This window comes from Phasianus colchicus, chromosome 2 (assembly GCF_987193195.1).
Source record: "Phasianus colchicus chromosome 2, bPhaCol1.hap1.1, whole genome shotgun sequence".
Classification (NCBI taxonomy): Eukaryota; Metazoa; Chordata; class Aves; order Galliformes; family Phasianidae; genus Phasianus; species Phasianus colchicus.
This window is the reverse complement of record NC_143437.1, coordinates 73,327,441-73,342,116: the sequence shown is the minus strand read 5'-3', so window position 1 is coordinate 73,342,116 and position 14,676 is coordinate 73,327,441. Positions and strand designations below refer to the sequence as shown.

The window sequence follows — 14,676 nt, the reverse complement described above, 5'->3', positions numbered from 1 at the left end:
CATTGCTCAGAGATAAGCAGACTAATGATTTTGAGTCACTTCTATGAAAGTAGTTTTAAAAGTGGTAATAGTCTAGCCTAAAAAGAATGAGTTTTACAAGTGATTTCAATTTTCATTGAAATGTAGCCTTAGTTGTATCTGGGTGTAAAGCCATAGCAAGAGATGTAATGTATAAACTGCGCATTTAGTCTCCTTTGAAAGTAATGTTTAATTTGTTTTCCCTAATGATTTTAATCGTGCAACTGATTAATGCTAGGAGCACTGCAAGAAATTGTAAGTGGAATAGCTTCAGGTGTAAAGTGTAGTTGCTTCATTGCCTTACTTAGCTAAGCAGTAAATTGAAAACTTTTTGGTTAGGAAGAAACCTTGATTTGCAACATGCCTATAGCTATATTCTTGTTATTTAAAATTTGGTTGTTGGACAGTACCGAACTGGATTCACTCTCTGATGTTCAGAAACAGATTCATTTATTGCCTTTTGGGGACTGGATTTTCAAAATTTCCATTTCCACCCATTTAGGAAATGGATTTAACCATGAATTTGAAGCTTTAAGACTTACAAATTTACAGAAATTCACTCTTTGATGTCTGACCCTATTACTGCAGGTCTATGTCCTGGTATATGGACATATGCTCCTTTTTCAGTGGAAAAAGCGGATGTTCTTTTAACTTTTTAGAAACAATATGAGAGAAGCTAGCCTAGCCATTGCTGTCATGACTGATCTTTTGTCCACACATTTAGCTATGTGTTGCCCAAAGGACAGAAGTCCTGGTCTTGTTTCCTGGCTATCCAGTGACAGAACATTAGGGAATGACACGAAGTTACCAGGAGGACCAGGGGAGTTTCAAACTGCATATTAGGAAAAATGTTACTCTGAGGGTGGTAAGACATTGGAACAGGCTTCCTAGAGAGGCAGCTGATGCTCCATGTTTGTGAGTGTTCAAGAGGAATTGGGACAATGCCCTCAAGCTGTGATCCCACTGAGACCCAAGCCAACATGGTACTGGGAGCTGGTAAGAAGAGCACTGCCATTATGCCTAGATTGTTCCTTGGGTTCATGTGGATTTGTTTCATATTCCATCAAACAGTTCAAATAAGGCATACATTTTCAAAAGACCTTATCAGCCAGATTAGGTTGCTAAGGCAATTTACCAGTTTTGTTGCCACATAATCTGTGAAGGTGCTTTTTTAAATTTTTGTTTGCTTTGTTTCTCAGTAAAATTCTCTAAACCACAAAACATCCACTTCAGGGAATTCCTCTTTAAAGGTATAAGCACCTATTTGTTCTATCTCACATATATGCCTCCAAGGCATTCCTCTGTTCATCTTTTCCAACCAAAGGAAATATATATAATGAAAAGTTCAGTGATTAAAACATATTCTAGGGAAATGGAAGATTGGTTGAGATGCATTCTCTTCTCTACCTAATGGGCATAAGAAGCTGCATTTATTTCTTTTTTCTTCGTGAAGAAGGTTCCAAATAAATGATATCTACAGTGTGGGAGTCTATTTATCGTATCTGTATTTTCCAAATATTCATTAGGCAAAAAGCACATGGCAAATTGGTAGAACATTAATATAGAAAGGGTGTGACCTTATTTCTTATCATGGTTTCTTCCTCATATGACATTATTCTGCTCTGACTAGTTAGACAAAAGTTCTGGCTTTTTTTCTTTTTTTTCTTTTTTTTTTTTTTTTGTGTGTGATAAATACAATATACATTCTGACAAGTTAAATAAATAAGCTTTCAATTCATTCATAAAACTAGTGTGCAACTACAGTGGGGAGCCTGAAACATTTTATATGTTCTCATTGCCTTCTTTGCAGGCTATAACTAGATATTTATATCTTTTTCCAAGTAATATAATAAATTTTTGTTGACAATTAATTTTAATCTCTCTTGTAAAATAGTCCAGATTGATGATTACAGTAATTATATAATTAAATATAATTGTATGTTTCATATTTTGTTCCACAGTTATGTATGTGCTTATCTCTCTCTAGAGTAAATAAATAATCAAAATAAATCCAAAGGATGATGCTGTCAAAATCAATTCAACTATTTGGGAAAATTTCTGTAAAGTATGACTAATTTGCATTAATTGCTAAAGAATAATGATTCAAAACCTGTGATAGAAAACATTTCTCATTTAATTCCTTCTCCTGAACTGCAGACCTTCCATAACACTGACCTAAGTCCAATAAAAGCATAAAACAAATAACAGTTGATATACACAGTGCTATGCTATAATAATCCAATTATTTCCCATAGTGAAAAAGTGGCATGCAATTTCCACACCTGTAACACCAGAGAGATGTTATTTGCACAGTTTGGATCTGAATATCTAGTTACATTTTCCTATGGTGCCTTGGGTCAGATTTATGCTAAATTTATCTCTTTATAAACTCCACGGTCACATATTATTTTCTGGTGTGATGGTTACATACACCGCTCTCTTACTTTGTAGGAAACCTGTCTTGATGATCAACTTCAACACCCTTGTATTAAGTAGCCTTGTGATAAATGCAACACCTGCAGTGTGAAGCTCCAGCTCAACAGTGGGAGGAATGTGATAGGTGGGAACTGTGTTTTCCCCATGACATTTCATCTGTCTTTCATGAAATATCTCTTCTAGAAACTTAGAATTGTACAGTAAAAAGACCAGAGGCCAGCTCCTAGGAGGTAGAATTTCAGAAAGTTTTTGCCACCCAGTGCTAATGCACTAGAACCAAAGAAAAATAATCATAATAAGAACATTTGACATATACATGAGGAATCATGGTCCTAATAAAGAGTTTTTAAAAACGAAAAGTTGACAGTCTAGTCTGACACTTAGGACTATTCAAACACTGACAAATTCACTACGGTAAAAAGGTTTACCCTGGACCTGCAGAAACCAGATATCTCTTATTTGTGTTGATTCCAACATTAGATGTTGCATTATATATATTTTACATATATATACAACTACTCAAAAAATACTGTATAAAGTTTTACTTCAGCTGCACAAAGCAGTCAAAATAATCCTTCCTGTTTCTGTATTAAACAGCACAAAATTCAAATGAATCCAAATACAAAGTAGGATGTTTATTAAAATACATATACTTATCAATGATTCCATTCTCACTCTAATCTTCCCCCAATCTAAATAATTTTATTAAGTATTTAAACAAAATTTTTACAGTTTACTGAAGAAATGGTTTAATGTGTGGCTTTGAAAAACATCAAAACTTCAGCAATCTGTGAAGAGAGGAGGAAAGAGCTATCCTTCTGTAGAGAATAGATTCAGAGCAAGTAAGACTGCAGTGGGAAAGGGATCTGAAGCAAAAAGGCTTAAACAAAACACTCTTCTGGTTGCTTTTTGAAGCCAGCAGAAGTGTTTTGCCTGTGCCAGGGGGCTGGCAGCTTGTGGGTGGGCTGCTGAGCTATCGTGGCTGGAGCCGACATTGCCCACAGTGGACCAGGCTACCAGGCCATAAGTACACACCAGGTACAACGCTGCACAAAGCAGTTTCAGTTTGAAGAAGACTTTATTTTATTATACTGAAGTTATGTCCATAACTCCTCCGATCCCTATGCTGGGGGCTACTGCCAGCCTACTTCCATATGGGCTGTGACGTCACAGAGTTATCCCCACCTGCTGGACTATGATCTCATGGCTCTGCCCATGTAAGCCAGCGGCCAGCACTTTGTTTCTCCCAGTGCGGTTGTGACCAGCTTAGAGCGATGGTTGCCGACAGCTTTCTCCTTATCCCCAGCCTCCTGCTCCTGGTGGCCGGGGTGTCTCTGCTCACCATTTCCTGGCGCCGACAGGTAGGGAAATTTGAGGATGGAAGCCACTTGAGGCTAGGTGACTCAGGGCTTTGGGGTGGGGGAGTGAGGGCTGCCCCGCAAGTCCTTTCACTGTGCCACGTTCATGTGCCCGTAGGGTTCTGACCGGCGCCAGCAATGGTGGACATGGTGGCTGCAAGTGGTGGCATTGAAGTCAGGTGAGTGAGTCACGTGAGGCAGAACCAGCCCTCTGGGAGAAGTTAAACTTCGTACCAGCCTCTGTCATGTAGCAGCCAGGCCGGGTGAGCCTGGAAGATCCCCAGTGCCCCCTGCCCTACTGTGGCTCAGGCCCGCTCCCTGTTTTACAGGTGCTGAGAGGCAGGCAGGCAGGCAGAGAAGCCCCTTGTGCAGGCCACGTTGCTCCCAGCAGCAAGCATCACGGTGGCAGGGCAGTCCCACCCTGCCCCATCTCATCCAGCCAGGAAAGACCCGGCCTTTGTTGCTGCGCAGTCTGTGCCCCTCTCTTCACATGGACTCTGCCTCTGGTACCACGAGCTCTGTGGGGAAACCCAGCAGGCTTCCCAGACAGGACGAGCGCCCGCAGGTTCTGGTGGCACGCGGGATCCCCAGGGCGCTCAGTCAGCGTCCTAGGCTAGGCGGTGGAGTTGAAGACCTGCCACCTGAGATCTCCAACTGCACAAAGCCACCAGTGAAAGGGATGATCTTTCAGGAGGGCCTCGTTCAAATGGAGGAGAGAAAATGCTGGTGGGACTACAAGACCAAGAGGCTTTTTTGGCATATGCTCTCCCCAGCACTTCCGAAAGGGTGCAAGAAAGCAGGAGCTGCAAGACCATCCCAAAGACCGGCTCTGAGCCTGGAGAAAAAAGCAGACAGCAAAACTGAAACCTGCCAGCCCTTCAACTCTGGCTTCAGTGACAAGAGAAGCACAGAGAAATTGGACATGCTTGGTATGGAAAGTCTGTACCGGCAGCTCCTGTTGTCCCTAAAACGTCCCAAGACTAACAAGTCAGGCAGTGGAACTGAAGAGCAACCACCTGTAACCTCTTCCTGCACGCTGCCACCGGTGAAAGGGACAAATGCGCGTGAGAATATCATTCAAACAGAGGAGGGGAAATGCTGGTGGAGCAGCAAGGCCAAGAGGCCTTCTGAGTATTGTATAGCCTCCCCAGCACTTCCCAGAGTCTAGACGGAAGCTGGAGCAACTGCAGGACCAACACCTCAGCCAGCTTCAAGCCTGCAACCAAGGAGACAGCAGAACTGAAACCTGCCAGCACCTAAACACTGCTGCCGTTGTTATGGATTTATTGTTGACATACCAAGAGAAAAATGAACCTCAGACCTAAGATCATCATTTGCATCACACCATTTCAGTTTGAGGTCTTTCAGATTTTTAAAAAGACAATTTAATAAAAGTCACACTAGTCTTCAGAGAATTGCTATCCCTATTTCTTGACTTTTAGCAGTAAGAGCAAGCTCTCTCTGCAAAGGAGAGTTTCAGACTCTGCACTGGGGAAGGGACCCGAAGCAAAAAGGGCTGACAAAACACTCTTCTGGGTGCTTTTTGAAGCCAGCAGAAGTGTTTTGCCTGTGCCAGGGGGCTGGCAGCTTGTGGGTGGGCTACTGAGCTAACATGGGTGCAGCCAGCACTGCCCATTCTGGAGCAGGCTACCAGGCCGTAAGTAGCCTCAGGGAGGGTGGCTGCTATCGGCCACCCACAGAGCATGCAGAGTGAGCACACAGCGTTTGCTGGCTGCAGCCTGTACAGCAGGACGTTTAGCCTCTGCTGATACACAAATGCCTGGCTATGAGACTGGTGCTGCAGGCAGGGCATTGGGTTCTTTGATATTGGCTGGTTTTGTAAGACACCAGACCTGACAGTAATGCATGGGAAAGGTTTATATCACAGTGGCAATAGGGTTCTGGAACAGGAATTAGTAGGTCTCATTCTGAGGGCTTTAAATGAGATTTGAAGGGGGATGGAGTTGTATCTGGACTTGCTCTGGTGGGCCAGCGCTCTAGTATTGCTCAAGGCCATGTGGCCTCCCACACCCTGAGGGTGAAATGGGCATGCTCAGCTCACTCCCTGAAATGCCTGTACACAATGCATGCAGTGTGGGGAATAAGCAGGAGGAGTTAGAAATCCATGTTTGTGCAGGAGAGTAAGATCTGGTGGCAATTACAGAGACCTGGTGGGACAGATCACATGAATGGAATGTTGTCATGGATGGCTATGTCCTTATCAGGAAAGACAGGCCAACAAGGCAGGGTGGTAGAGTTGCTCGTTATGTGAGAGAGCAACTAGAATGCACTGAATATTGCCCAGGGTGGATGAAGAGCGGGTTGAGAGTTTGTGGGTGGGAATTAAGGACAGGCTGGCATGGGTGGCACTGTTGTGGGTGTCTATTACAGGCCACGGGATCAGAACTAGGAAGCTGACAAGGCCTTCTACAGGCAGCTGATAGCAGGCTCACAATTATAGGTGCTGGTTATCATGGGGGATTTTAACTACCCTGATATTTGCTGGAAGGTCTACTCAGCCAGCCATCCCCACAAGCCATCCAAGAGGTTCCTCCAGTGCATTGATGATGACTTCCTGATGCAAATGGTGGATGAGCCAAGTATGAGAGGAGTACTGCTGGATCTTGTTCTCACTAACAAGGAGGGTCCGGTTGAAGTGGTGAAGGTTGAGGGCAGCCTTGGTTGCAGTGACCAGGATGATGAAGTTCAGGATGACACGTGTCAGGATCAGAAAAGCAAGCAGAATCACAACCCTGGACTTCAGTAGGGCCGACTTAGTCCTTTTCTAGCAATTGCTAGGAGAAATCCCATGGGACAGGGTACTTGAAGATAAAGCGGCCCGAGATAGTTGGTTAGCATTCAAGGACTGCTTCTTCCAAGCTCATGATGAGAGCATTCCAAACAGGTAGGAGGTCAAAAAAGGGAACCAGGAGACCTATGTGGTTAAACAGGGAACTTCTGGGCTAACTCAAGTGGAAGAGGAGAGTCTACAGATCATGGAAGGAGGGCTGGCCACTTGGAAGGAATATAAGACTGTGGTCAGAGGATGAAGGGAGGCAACTAAGAAAACTAAGGCCTCCTTAGAGTTTAACCTGGCAAGTGCGGGCAAGGACAACATAAAGGGTGTCTTCAAATACACTGCAGACAAAACTAACACTAGGGGCAATGTAGGCCCACTGATGAATGACATGGGTGCCAAGGTAATAGAAGATACAGAGAAGATGGAGTTACTAAATGCCTTCCTTTTCTCTGTCAATAGTGCTGGAGGTTGTCCTGAGGAGCCTAGATCTGCATTGCTCAGAGATAAGCAATTATACCAGTGCCTGGAATGCTACCCTACAAGAATCCTGAAGTTGTGGGAGCACTGACATTGACTGCCATGCCCCCTCCCCCTAACTGCTCTCTTGTTTACCCTCCTCACAGTGGTGGGGTGAATGATATGATATGATGAAACAACTCAGCTAAGGAGGGGGAGGTCACGCATCAGGTACAACTCTGCACAAAGCAGTTTCAATTTGAAGAAGATTCATTTAAGTACCCATTAAAAAAGAACTGGGATAGTGAGAACTAAAAGCACTTTCCCATTCTAACTTGTCAGTTAGTCTCCCCCTCCACTAGGGTGAAATGGGCATGCTTAGCTTGGTCCCTGAAATACCTGTACACGAATGCACGCAGAATGGGTAATAAACTGGACAAGCTGGAGGCCACTGTGCAGTTGGAAAGGTATGATTTAGTTTCCATCTGTGTAGAGTTACTTGCACAGCTGGAGTGCTGTAATGGCTGGCTTCTGACTTTTGAAGAGATAGGCAAGGCAAGAAAGGCAGTGATGTGGCCCTCTATGATATAAGAAAATGCAAATGTATGGAAATTTATGATGGTGATGATTGGTTTGAGAGTTTATGGGTCAAAATAAAAGCGAAGGCCAATAAGACTGACATTATCTTGGGAATCTGCTACCAGCCACCTGACCAGGATGAAGAAGTGGTCCAGACATTTTATAGACTGTTGGTTCAAGTCAGAAGGTCTCTATCCCCTGTTCTTGTTGGGAACTTCAGGTTCCTAGACATCTGCTGCATTTATGACACAGCAGATAGGGAACAGTCCCAGAGGTTTCTAGGGCTTGTGGGAGATAACTTCCTGACACTGATGGTGAAGGAGCCAACAAGGGAAAGCAAAATCCTGGACTTGCTGTTTGCAGGTGACCACGAGATTCCAGATTTCTCGATCCTTGTTGAACCACAGAGGGAAGTCAGCAGAACTGTCACTTTGAACTTCCAGAAGGTAGACTTTAACCTCTTTATGACCATGGTTGAGAATATCCCTTGGGAGGTAGTTTTGGAGGGCATGGGAGCCCAGGAAACCTGGGAATACTTCAAGGAAGTTATTTTAAAGGTGCAGGAGCTGACCATCCCCAAGTCATGAAAGATGAGCCAATGGGCAAAGAGGCCACACTGGCTGAACAGAGACCTGTGGCTGGAACTCAAGAACAAGAGGAAACTTCTTGGTCTTTGGAAAAGTGGGCAAGCAACTTATGATGATTGCAAGTATGTAGTGAAGCTGTGCAGGGAGAAAATAGAAAAGCCAAAGCCCAGCTAGAACTGAACTTGGCCACTAAAGTAAAGGACAATGATAAATATTTCTAGAAATACATCAGCAGTAAGAGGAGGGCTAGGGAGAACCTCTGTCCGTTGTTGGATGCTGAGAGCAACATGGTGACCAAGGATCAGGATATGGCTGATGTACTTATTGCTTTTTTTGCTTCAGTCTGTAATAGTAAGACTAGTTACTCTCTGGGCACACAGCCCCTTGTGATGGTAGATAGGGATGGGGAATGGAATAGGTCCTGCATAATTCATGATAAGGTAGTTTTGGATCTTCTCTGAAAGCTGGACAGTTACAAGTCCGTGGGAACAGATGGATTGCACTCTGGAGTGCTGAGGGTGTTGGTGGATCTGGTTGCCAAGCCACTCTCCAGCATTCTTCAACCGTCCTGGCTAACCAGGAATGTCCTGGTGGACTGGAGACTGGCAAATGCGATGCCCATCTTCAAAAAGGTCCAAAGACTTGTGGTCAATGGAGTTAAATCCAGTTGGCGGCCAGTCACAAGCAGTGTCCCCCAGGGCCACTTCTATTTAATATTTTTATTAATTATCTTGATAAGAGGATTGAGTGCATCCTCAGTAAATTTGCAGGTGACACCCAGCTGGGAGGGAGTGTTGATTTGCCAGAGGAGAGAAAGGCACCACAGAGGGACCTGGATAGACTGGGTCAAAGGGCCAAGGTAAACTGTTTCAACGAGTTTCAGTAGAGCCAAGTGTTGGTCACAACAGCCCCAGACAACCCTAAAGGCTTGGGGAGGAGTGGCTGGAAAGCTGCCTGATGGAGAGAGACCTTGCTGTACTGGTGGACAGTCGGCTGAATAAGAGCCAGCAGTGTGCCCAGGTGACCAAGAAGGCCAATGGCATCTTGACTTGTATCAGGAATGGTGTGGTGAGCAGGACTAGGAAAGTATTCCTGCCCCTGTACTCAGCACTGGTGAGACCCAGCTTGAGTACTGTGTTCAGTTTTGGGCACCTCAATACAGAAAGGACATCAAGGTGCTGGAGTAGGATCAGAGAAGGGTGACAGGGCTTGTGAAGGGCTTTGAGAATATGCTCTACAAGAAGAGTCTGGAGGAACCAGGACTGTTTAGTTTGGGGAAGAGGAGGCTGAGGGGACACCTTATTGCTCTCTTCCAGTATCTGAAAGGTGCTTACAGCAAGAGGAGGGTTGGTCTCTTCTCACTGTCACCTGACAGATGACAGGATGAGGGGAGGTGGTCTCAAGTTGCTCCAGGGGAAGTTTAGATTGGATATCAGGAAAAAGGGTTTTTAAGCACTGGAATGGGCTCCCCAGAGAGGTGGTTGAGTGGCCATGCCTGAATGTGTTTAAAAACCATTTGGATGTGGTGCTCAGGGACATGATTTGGTGGAGGGTTGTTAGAGTTAGGGTAGTTTGATCAGATTGCAGTTGGACTTGATGATCTTTAAGGTCTTTTCCAACCTGAGCAATTCTATGATTTTGTGATTCTTTGATTCTGTTATTCTAAATCAGCAGAACTGAAACCTGCCAGCACTTGAACTCTGGCGTCAGTGTTTAGAGAAGCACAGAGAAATTGGACATTCTCACTATGGAAATGCTGCATCAACTTTATCACTCTAATGTTACATGTTACTCGATTAATAGTTTAAAGTAAAACATAGCTTCATGGAAATAAACTTATATAAGCCGTTATATTTTGGAATGTGGTCAAATGCATGAATAATTTAACTTTAAAGGTCACAGGAACTCAAAATGCCCACCAGCCTCGGCACATCTCTGTCCCAGGTCCACTTTCCTCTTGGCTATGCTTAATTTTTTTGTTAACTGTTTGTCCCCTACATTGTTTTATGAATAGATGATCTTCTTGCCTAGGTCAGATAAGTTTTGTTTTCACTATGGAATGCTTCTGCACGGAACAACCTTTAGATGCTCTTAATCAACTTAGATGCCTTACAACATTCATTTTACTCCACTAACTTATATATGGATTGGTTTTGGGCCCCAAATAGAAGGGTAACCAGGCATAACATTTGAACTGAACAGACTATATTTTGAGTACATTTTACTTCAGGAACAGAGAGGTTTTTTCACTGCTACAGGGAAACTGCAGCATTAATTGTTTGAAAAATTCTTATCTATGACTCCTAGGTTGGAGATATAAGTATTATCTGTGATTTTATGAGTGGTGTTTTTTTTTTTTTTGTTTTGTTGTTTTTTTTCCTCTCTCTATTCCTAAAAATGTCTTCATGTCACCAATTTCTTTCTGATAGAATGCTTCTGCATTCAGTCATTGAAAGTTCGAAGATGTACCCTCAGGTATTAAACTTATTCATTCTGTTTTATATAAATGCTTTAAAGTGTTTTCTAGATTTTCTTTTTTTTTTTATCTATTGTTATCTATTTTTTTTTTTTTTTATATATATCATAATATGACAAGTAAAGCAGTAGAGTTTAATACAATCCATCAACATTAAGTCATGCTATTTGAAAATTCAAATCTCCCTTCCCCTTTGGTAACCTATTTTTAAATGCATTTGGGAAAATGACATGTGCTAAGTGTCCTCAGTGTCTACAGATTTGGCCTAATTCACTGCAGGTGAGGATTGATTCCAAAAGTCCCCACAGAAGATTAGTATCATCAGTCCCTTTTCATTTCTGCTAATTCTCATTTTTATTGTATTAGTCCAGTAAAGTAAGACAGGTGATTTTCACAGGAACCGTAACTCCCCCACTGCCCTTTGCTGCTTGGAGGAGCAGATAGAGAAGTCTGCAGTGAAGGAGTGAAATTGAGCCTGTGAGATTAGGGAGGAAAAATGTTTGATATTTGCCTTTTTGTTTCCAACTATCTGGATCTATTTTAATTGGCAATAAATTCTTTTTCTCCAAGCAGTCTATATTGCCCACAGCAGTAATTGGTAAGTAATCTCCCTCTCTCCATGGGCTTTCTCATTCTATTTATTCCCTCTGTCCTACTCAGGAGGAGGAATGAGATAATGGCTTATAGGCATTTCCTTGTTAACTCAGGCTAATGCACCATACACATAGACACATATATGTCTGTATATATGTACATAAATGTAGAACTTCAAAAGGGCTTTGGAAACATTTTAAGTATCTTCAAATTGAAAAATGGTCTTTATCATCTGGGAAATTCTAGAAAATGCTTTGGCAGGGGGGTTGGACTCAATAATCTCTGGAGGTCCCTTCCAACCCCTACGATTTTGTGATTATGTGATTCTGTGATTCTGTGATTCTGTTTTCCCTATCAGAACTTATCCATGTTTGTTCTCTAGAAGTTTTCCAACAGAACGGCATCACAGGCTTTGTACATTATGTCTAGCCTATTGAATTTCTTCTATCAGGTGCAATAAAGTAATATCCTATTGGAAGGAAACAGTCTGCTTTGCAAACGATATTCCAGAGTCTGCTGCAGGGCAACTTCAATGTATCTTATGCTACATGATGTTCCTCAGCTCCTCCTGCCTCTCTTCTGTTTGGCTTCTGGTACATCAGATGGTACTTTTCAAGTGTTCCTCTCCTATTCAGTTTCTTGCCCAAAGTGTAGAGCTTTTTTCTCATTTGAGTTCATATTCAGTCAAGTTCCTCTTCTGTCATCCACTTCACAGAATCACACCATAAAAGCAAAAAACACAAAAATAAAATTTCTATGTAAAACATGTTTTAGTTCAGCAAATGAAAGTCCACCAAAATTATAAATGTATTATTATTTTATGAAAGTTACTGCTTAAGAATTAAGACTATCTAGATGAGTTAACTATTATTTTATTAAAATGACTGTTTTTATTTTTTATCTGAACTCAGAATGGACAAAAATATTTTGTTTTGATTTAGGGATAATTATTTTTCTTAAATCATTTTCCTTAAATCCTTTTTCTTGAATTATAGATGTTTCCTTCTTTTAAATGTTCATTGTATTTTGGGGTACACATACATATGTATATCCATGTGATAAATACTGTATACTTTTTTGGTCAACAGTGGTACTCACCTACCAAATGGAAATTGTCAATTAAAATTTTTCACATCTTTCTCTAAAGTGGAGCTATGAACTGATGCAGAAAAAAGGCTAGAAAAATGCAAATGTCATAACCATATTCAAGAAAGGCAAGACAGAAGGTTTAGAGGACTTTCTGACAGTCTGATTTTACTGCAAAGACTGGAAAGTCTGAAAAGCTAATCCTACCAGTACCAGTTTGGACTCAGCAGACTTTCTTAGTGTTGAGAGAGGCTTTGACAGGCTGAAGAGGGGGTGCAGACTGTAAGCTCAGGAAATTCGGCAAAGTCATATGCAAAGGCCTACACCTGTGATGAGGTTTACACAACAGTGGATGCTGAGGACCACAGTAATTGAAAATAGCTTCACAGAAAAGGAACTTGAGTCTGAGGTCAGCATTCTGACCATGCAGAAATGAAGAACAACTGGCTTGTATTAACAAGAGCATAGACGGTAGGTCCAGAGAAGTGATGGATGATTCTCCCCCTTGCACCGGTGATACTATGTACATTGTAATGTAAATGGGTTTACTCCCAGCTACAAGAAAGACACTGAGATACTGGAGTAATTCCATTGAGCCACCAAGATGATGTAGCATGTGACACACAGAGAGTCAGAGAGTTTGTTCAGGCTAAAAAACAGTCTGAAGGGAGGAACATTTGCTGTTTTCACCCATTTCATAGAAGAATATAGATAGATAATAGGCAGGCTCTTGACAGGAGGTATACAGAATCACAGAATCACAGAATGGCCAGGGTTGGAAGGGACCTTGAGGATCATGAATCTCCAGCCCCCCTGTCACATGCAGGGCCACCAATCTCCCCTTTTAATACTAGACCAGGCTGCCCAGGGCCCCATCCAATCTGGCCTTGAACACCTCTAGGGATGGGGCATCCACAACCTCTCTGGGCAGCCTGTACCAGCACCTCACCACTCTCTCTGTAAGAAACTTACACACTAATAGTGCAGGAGGCAATCTTAACTGGAACAGAGACATTGTGACCAGACATGAAGAAATCTTTTTTCATTATGAAAACGGTTGACCTCTAAATCAGATTGCTCAGAGAGGCTGTTGAATTTCTGACCTTGAAGATATTCAGACTCTATTAGATGCAGGTGTATCACTAAGCTTTCAGTTGGGGACTGGACTAGATGGCTATGAGAGAATATTTCCAAACCAAACCTGACTGAGTGGATTATTTCACCTCAATTTTAGAAGACATACACAAATTTGTTAAAGTGTTGGTGAAATTTTCAGATAAAAAGATGAGCCTCTACTTGAATAGAGCATTGAATGCATGCTATAATTAAAAAAATAAATAAATAAAATCAGTTTTTGCATTCTAGGGAATAATTTAAGTAGATAGCAAGTGCACTAGTGACTACAGTTTATAGGGATAAGCAATGAACCATTTAAACGTTCACACAAATCCTGCAGCTTATGAGCAAGAACTTGGTTGTTTGTTTGAGTTTTAAAGATTTCTGTATCTGAAAAAATATTTTAAAAATATAGCTAGGTTCTCTGGGAGTGATACAAATGTAGGTGATTGCTTACTGATTGTAAAAATGCTCATTTTAATTTCAGTGTAAGTTCAGTTTTCCAGTTATATATTGTTGATATGAGTAGCATCCAGTGTCCACATTGATAATTGAGAACCTGGGAATTTTACTGCTCTTAAGCCAATTAAAATCTAATCATCATTGTGAGAATAACACCTACTGAGATGTTTTAACTATAATTCATAAATGATCTTCTCAAAGTTTGGATGCTCACACATTCTTTGTTAACTGTAAAGGCTACATAAAATGCTGTACATCTGCAATGCCACCATTTCTTCCAGGATTAGTCATTGGAATGGACACACACTTAGTTCACTAATGAAACCTGTGCAGCTTTTTTTCTTCTCTCGCAGACTGAGGATTCCTTGTCCCTTCCATCTCCCTGCACAATTATGACAGTGGTAAAGTGTGTTTACCTTTATTGTACAGACATTGGACATTGGTCCAGAAACCATCAAGCAATCCCATCTTTTCAAGGATGTCATCTAGGAAACAAATATTGACATATTCATACACATACGAGTAGCACAAACTTAATTTATGTGTCCAAGAAAATGTACTTTTTTGTTGTTGTTGTTGTTATTTAGAAACTGAAAATGTGCTTTGAGAAAAATGTTTTTGGATACACTAACACTGTAACCATTGTTTATGGAATTGAACTGCCTGAAATATACTGTGAATCCTGCCCAGTGACAGTGGTGTGACTTT

At 41.9% G+C, this 14,676-nt stretch overlaps 1 protein-coding gene across 1 annotated transcript; it reads left to right on the top strand.

The window, feature by feature from the left end:
- The first annotated feature begins 3,197 nt into the window (after positions 1-3,197).
- LOC116240587 (uncharacterized) lies at positions 3,198-5,433 on the top strand. Its single transcript, XM_031611019.2, has 3 exons — positions 3,198-3,815; positions 3,931-3,991; positions 4,142-5,433. The coding sequence occupies exons 1-3, from the start codon at positions 3,729-3,731 to the stop codon at positions 4,978-4,980; spliced, it is 987 nt and encodes a 328-aa protein (XP_031466879.2). The 5' UTR covers positions 3,198-3,728; the 3' UTR covers positions 4,981-5,433.
- Positions 5,434-14,676: the final 9,243 nt, after the last annotated feature.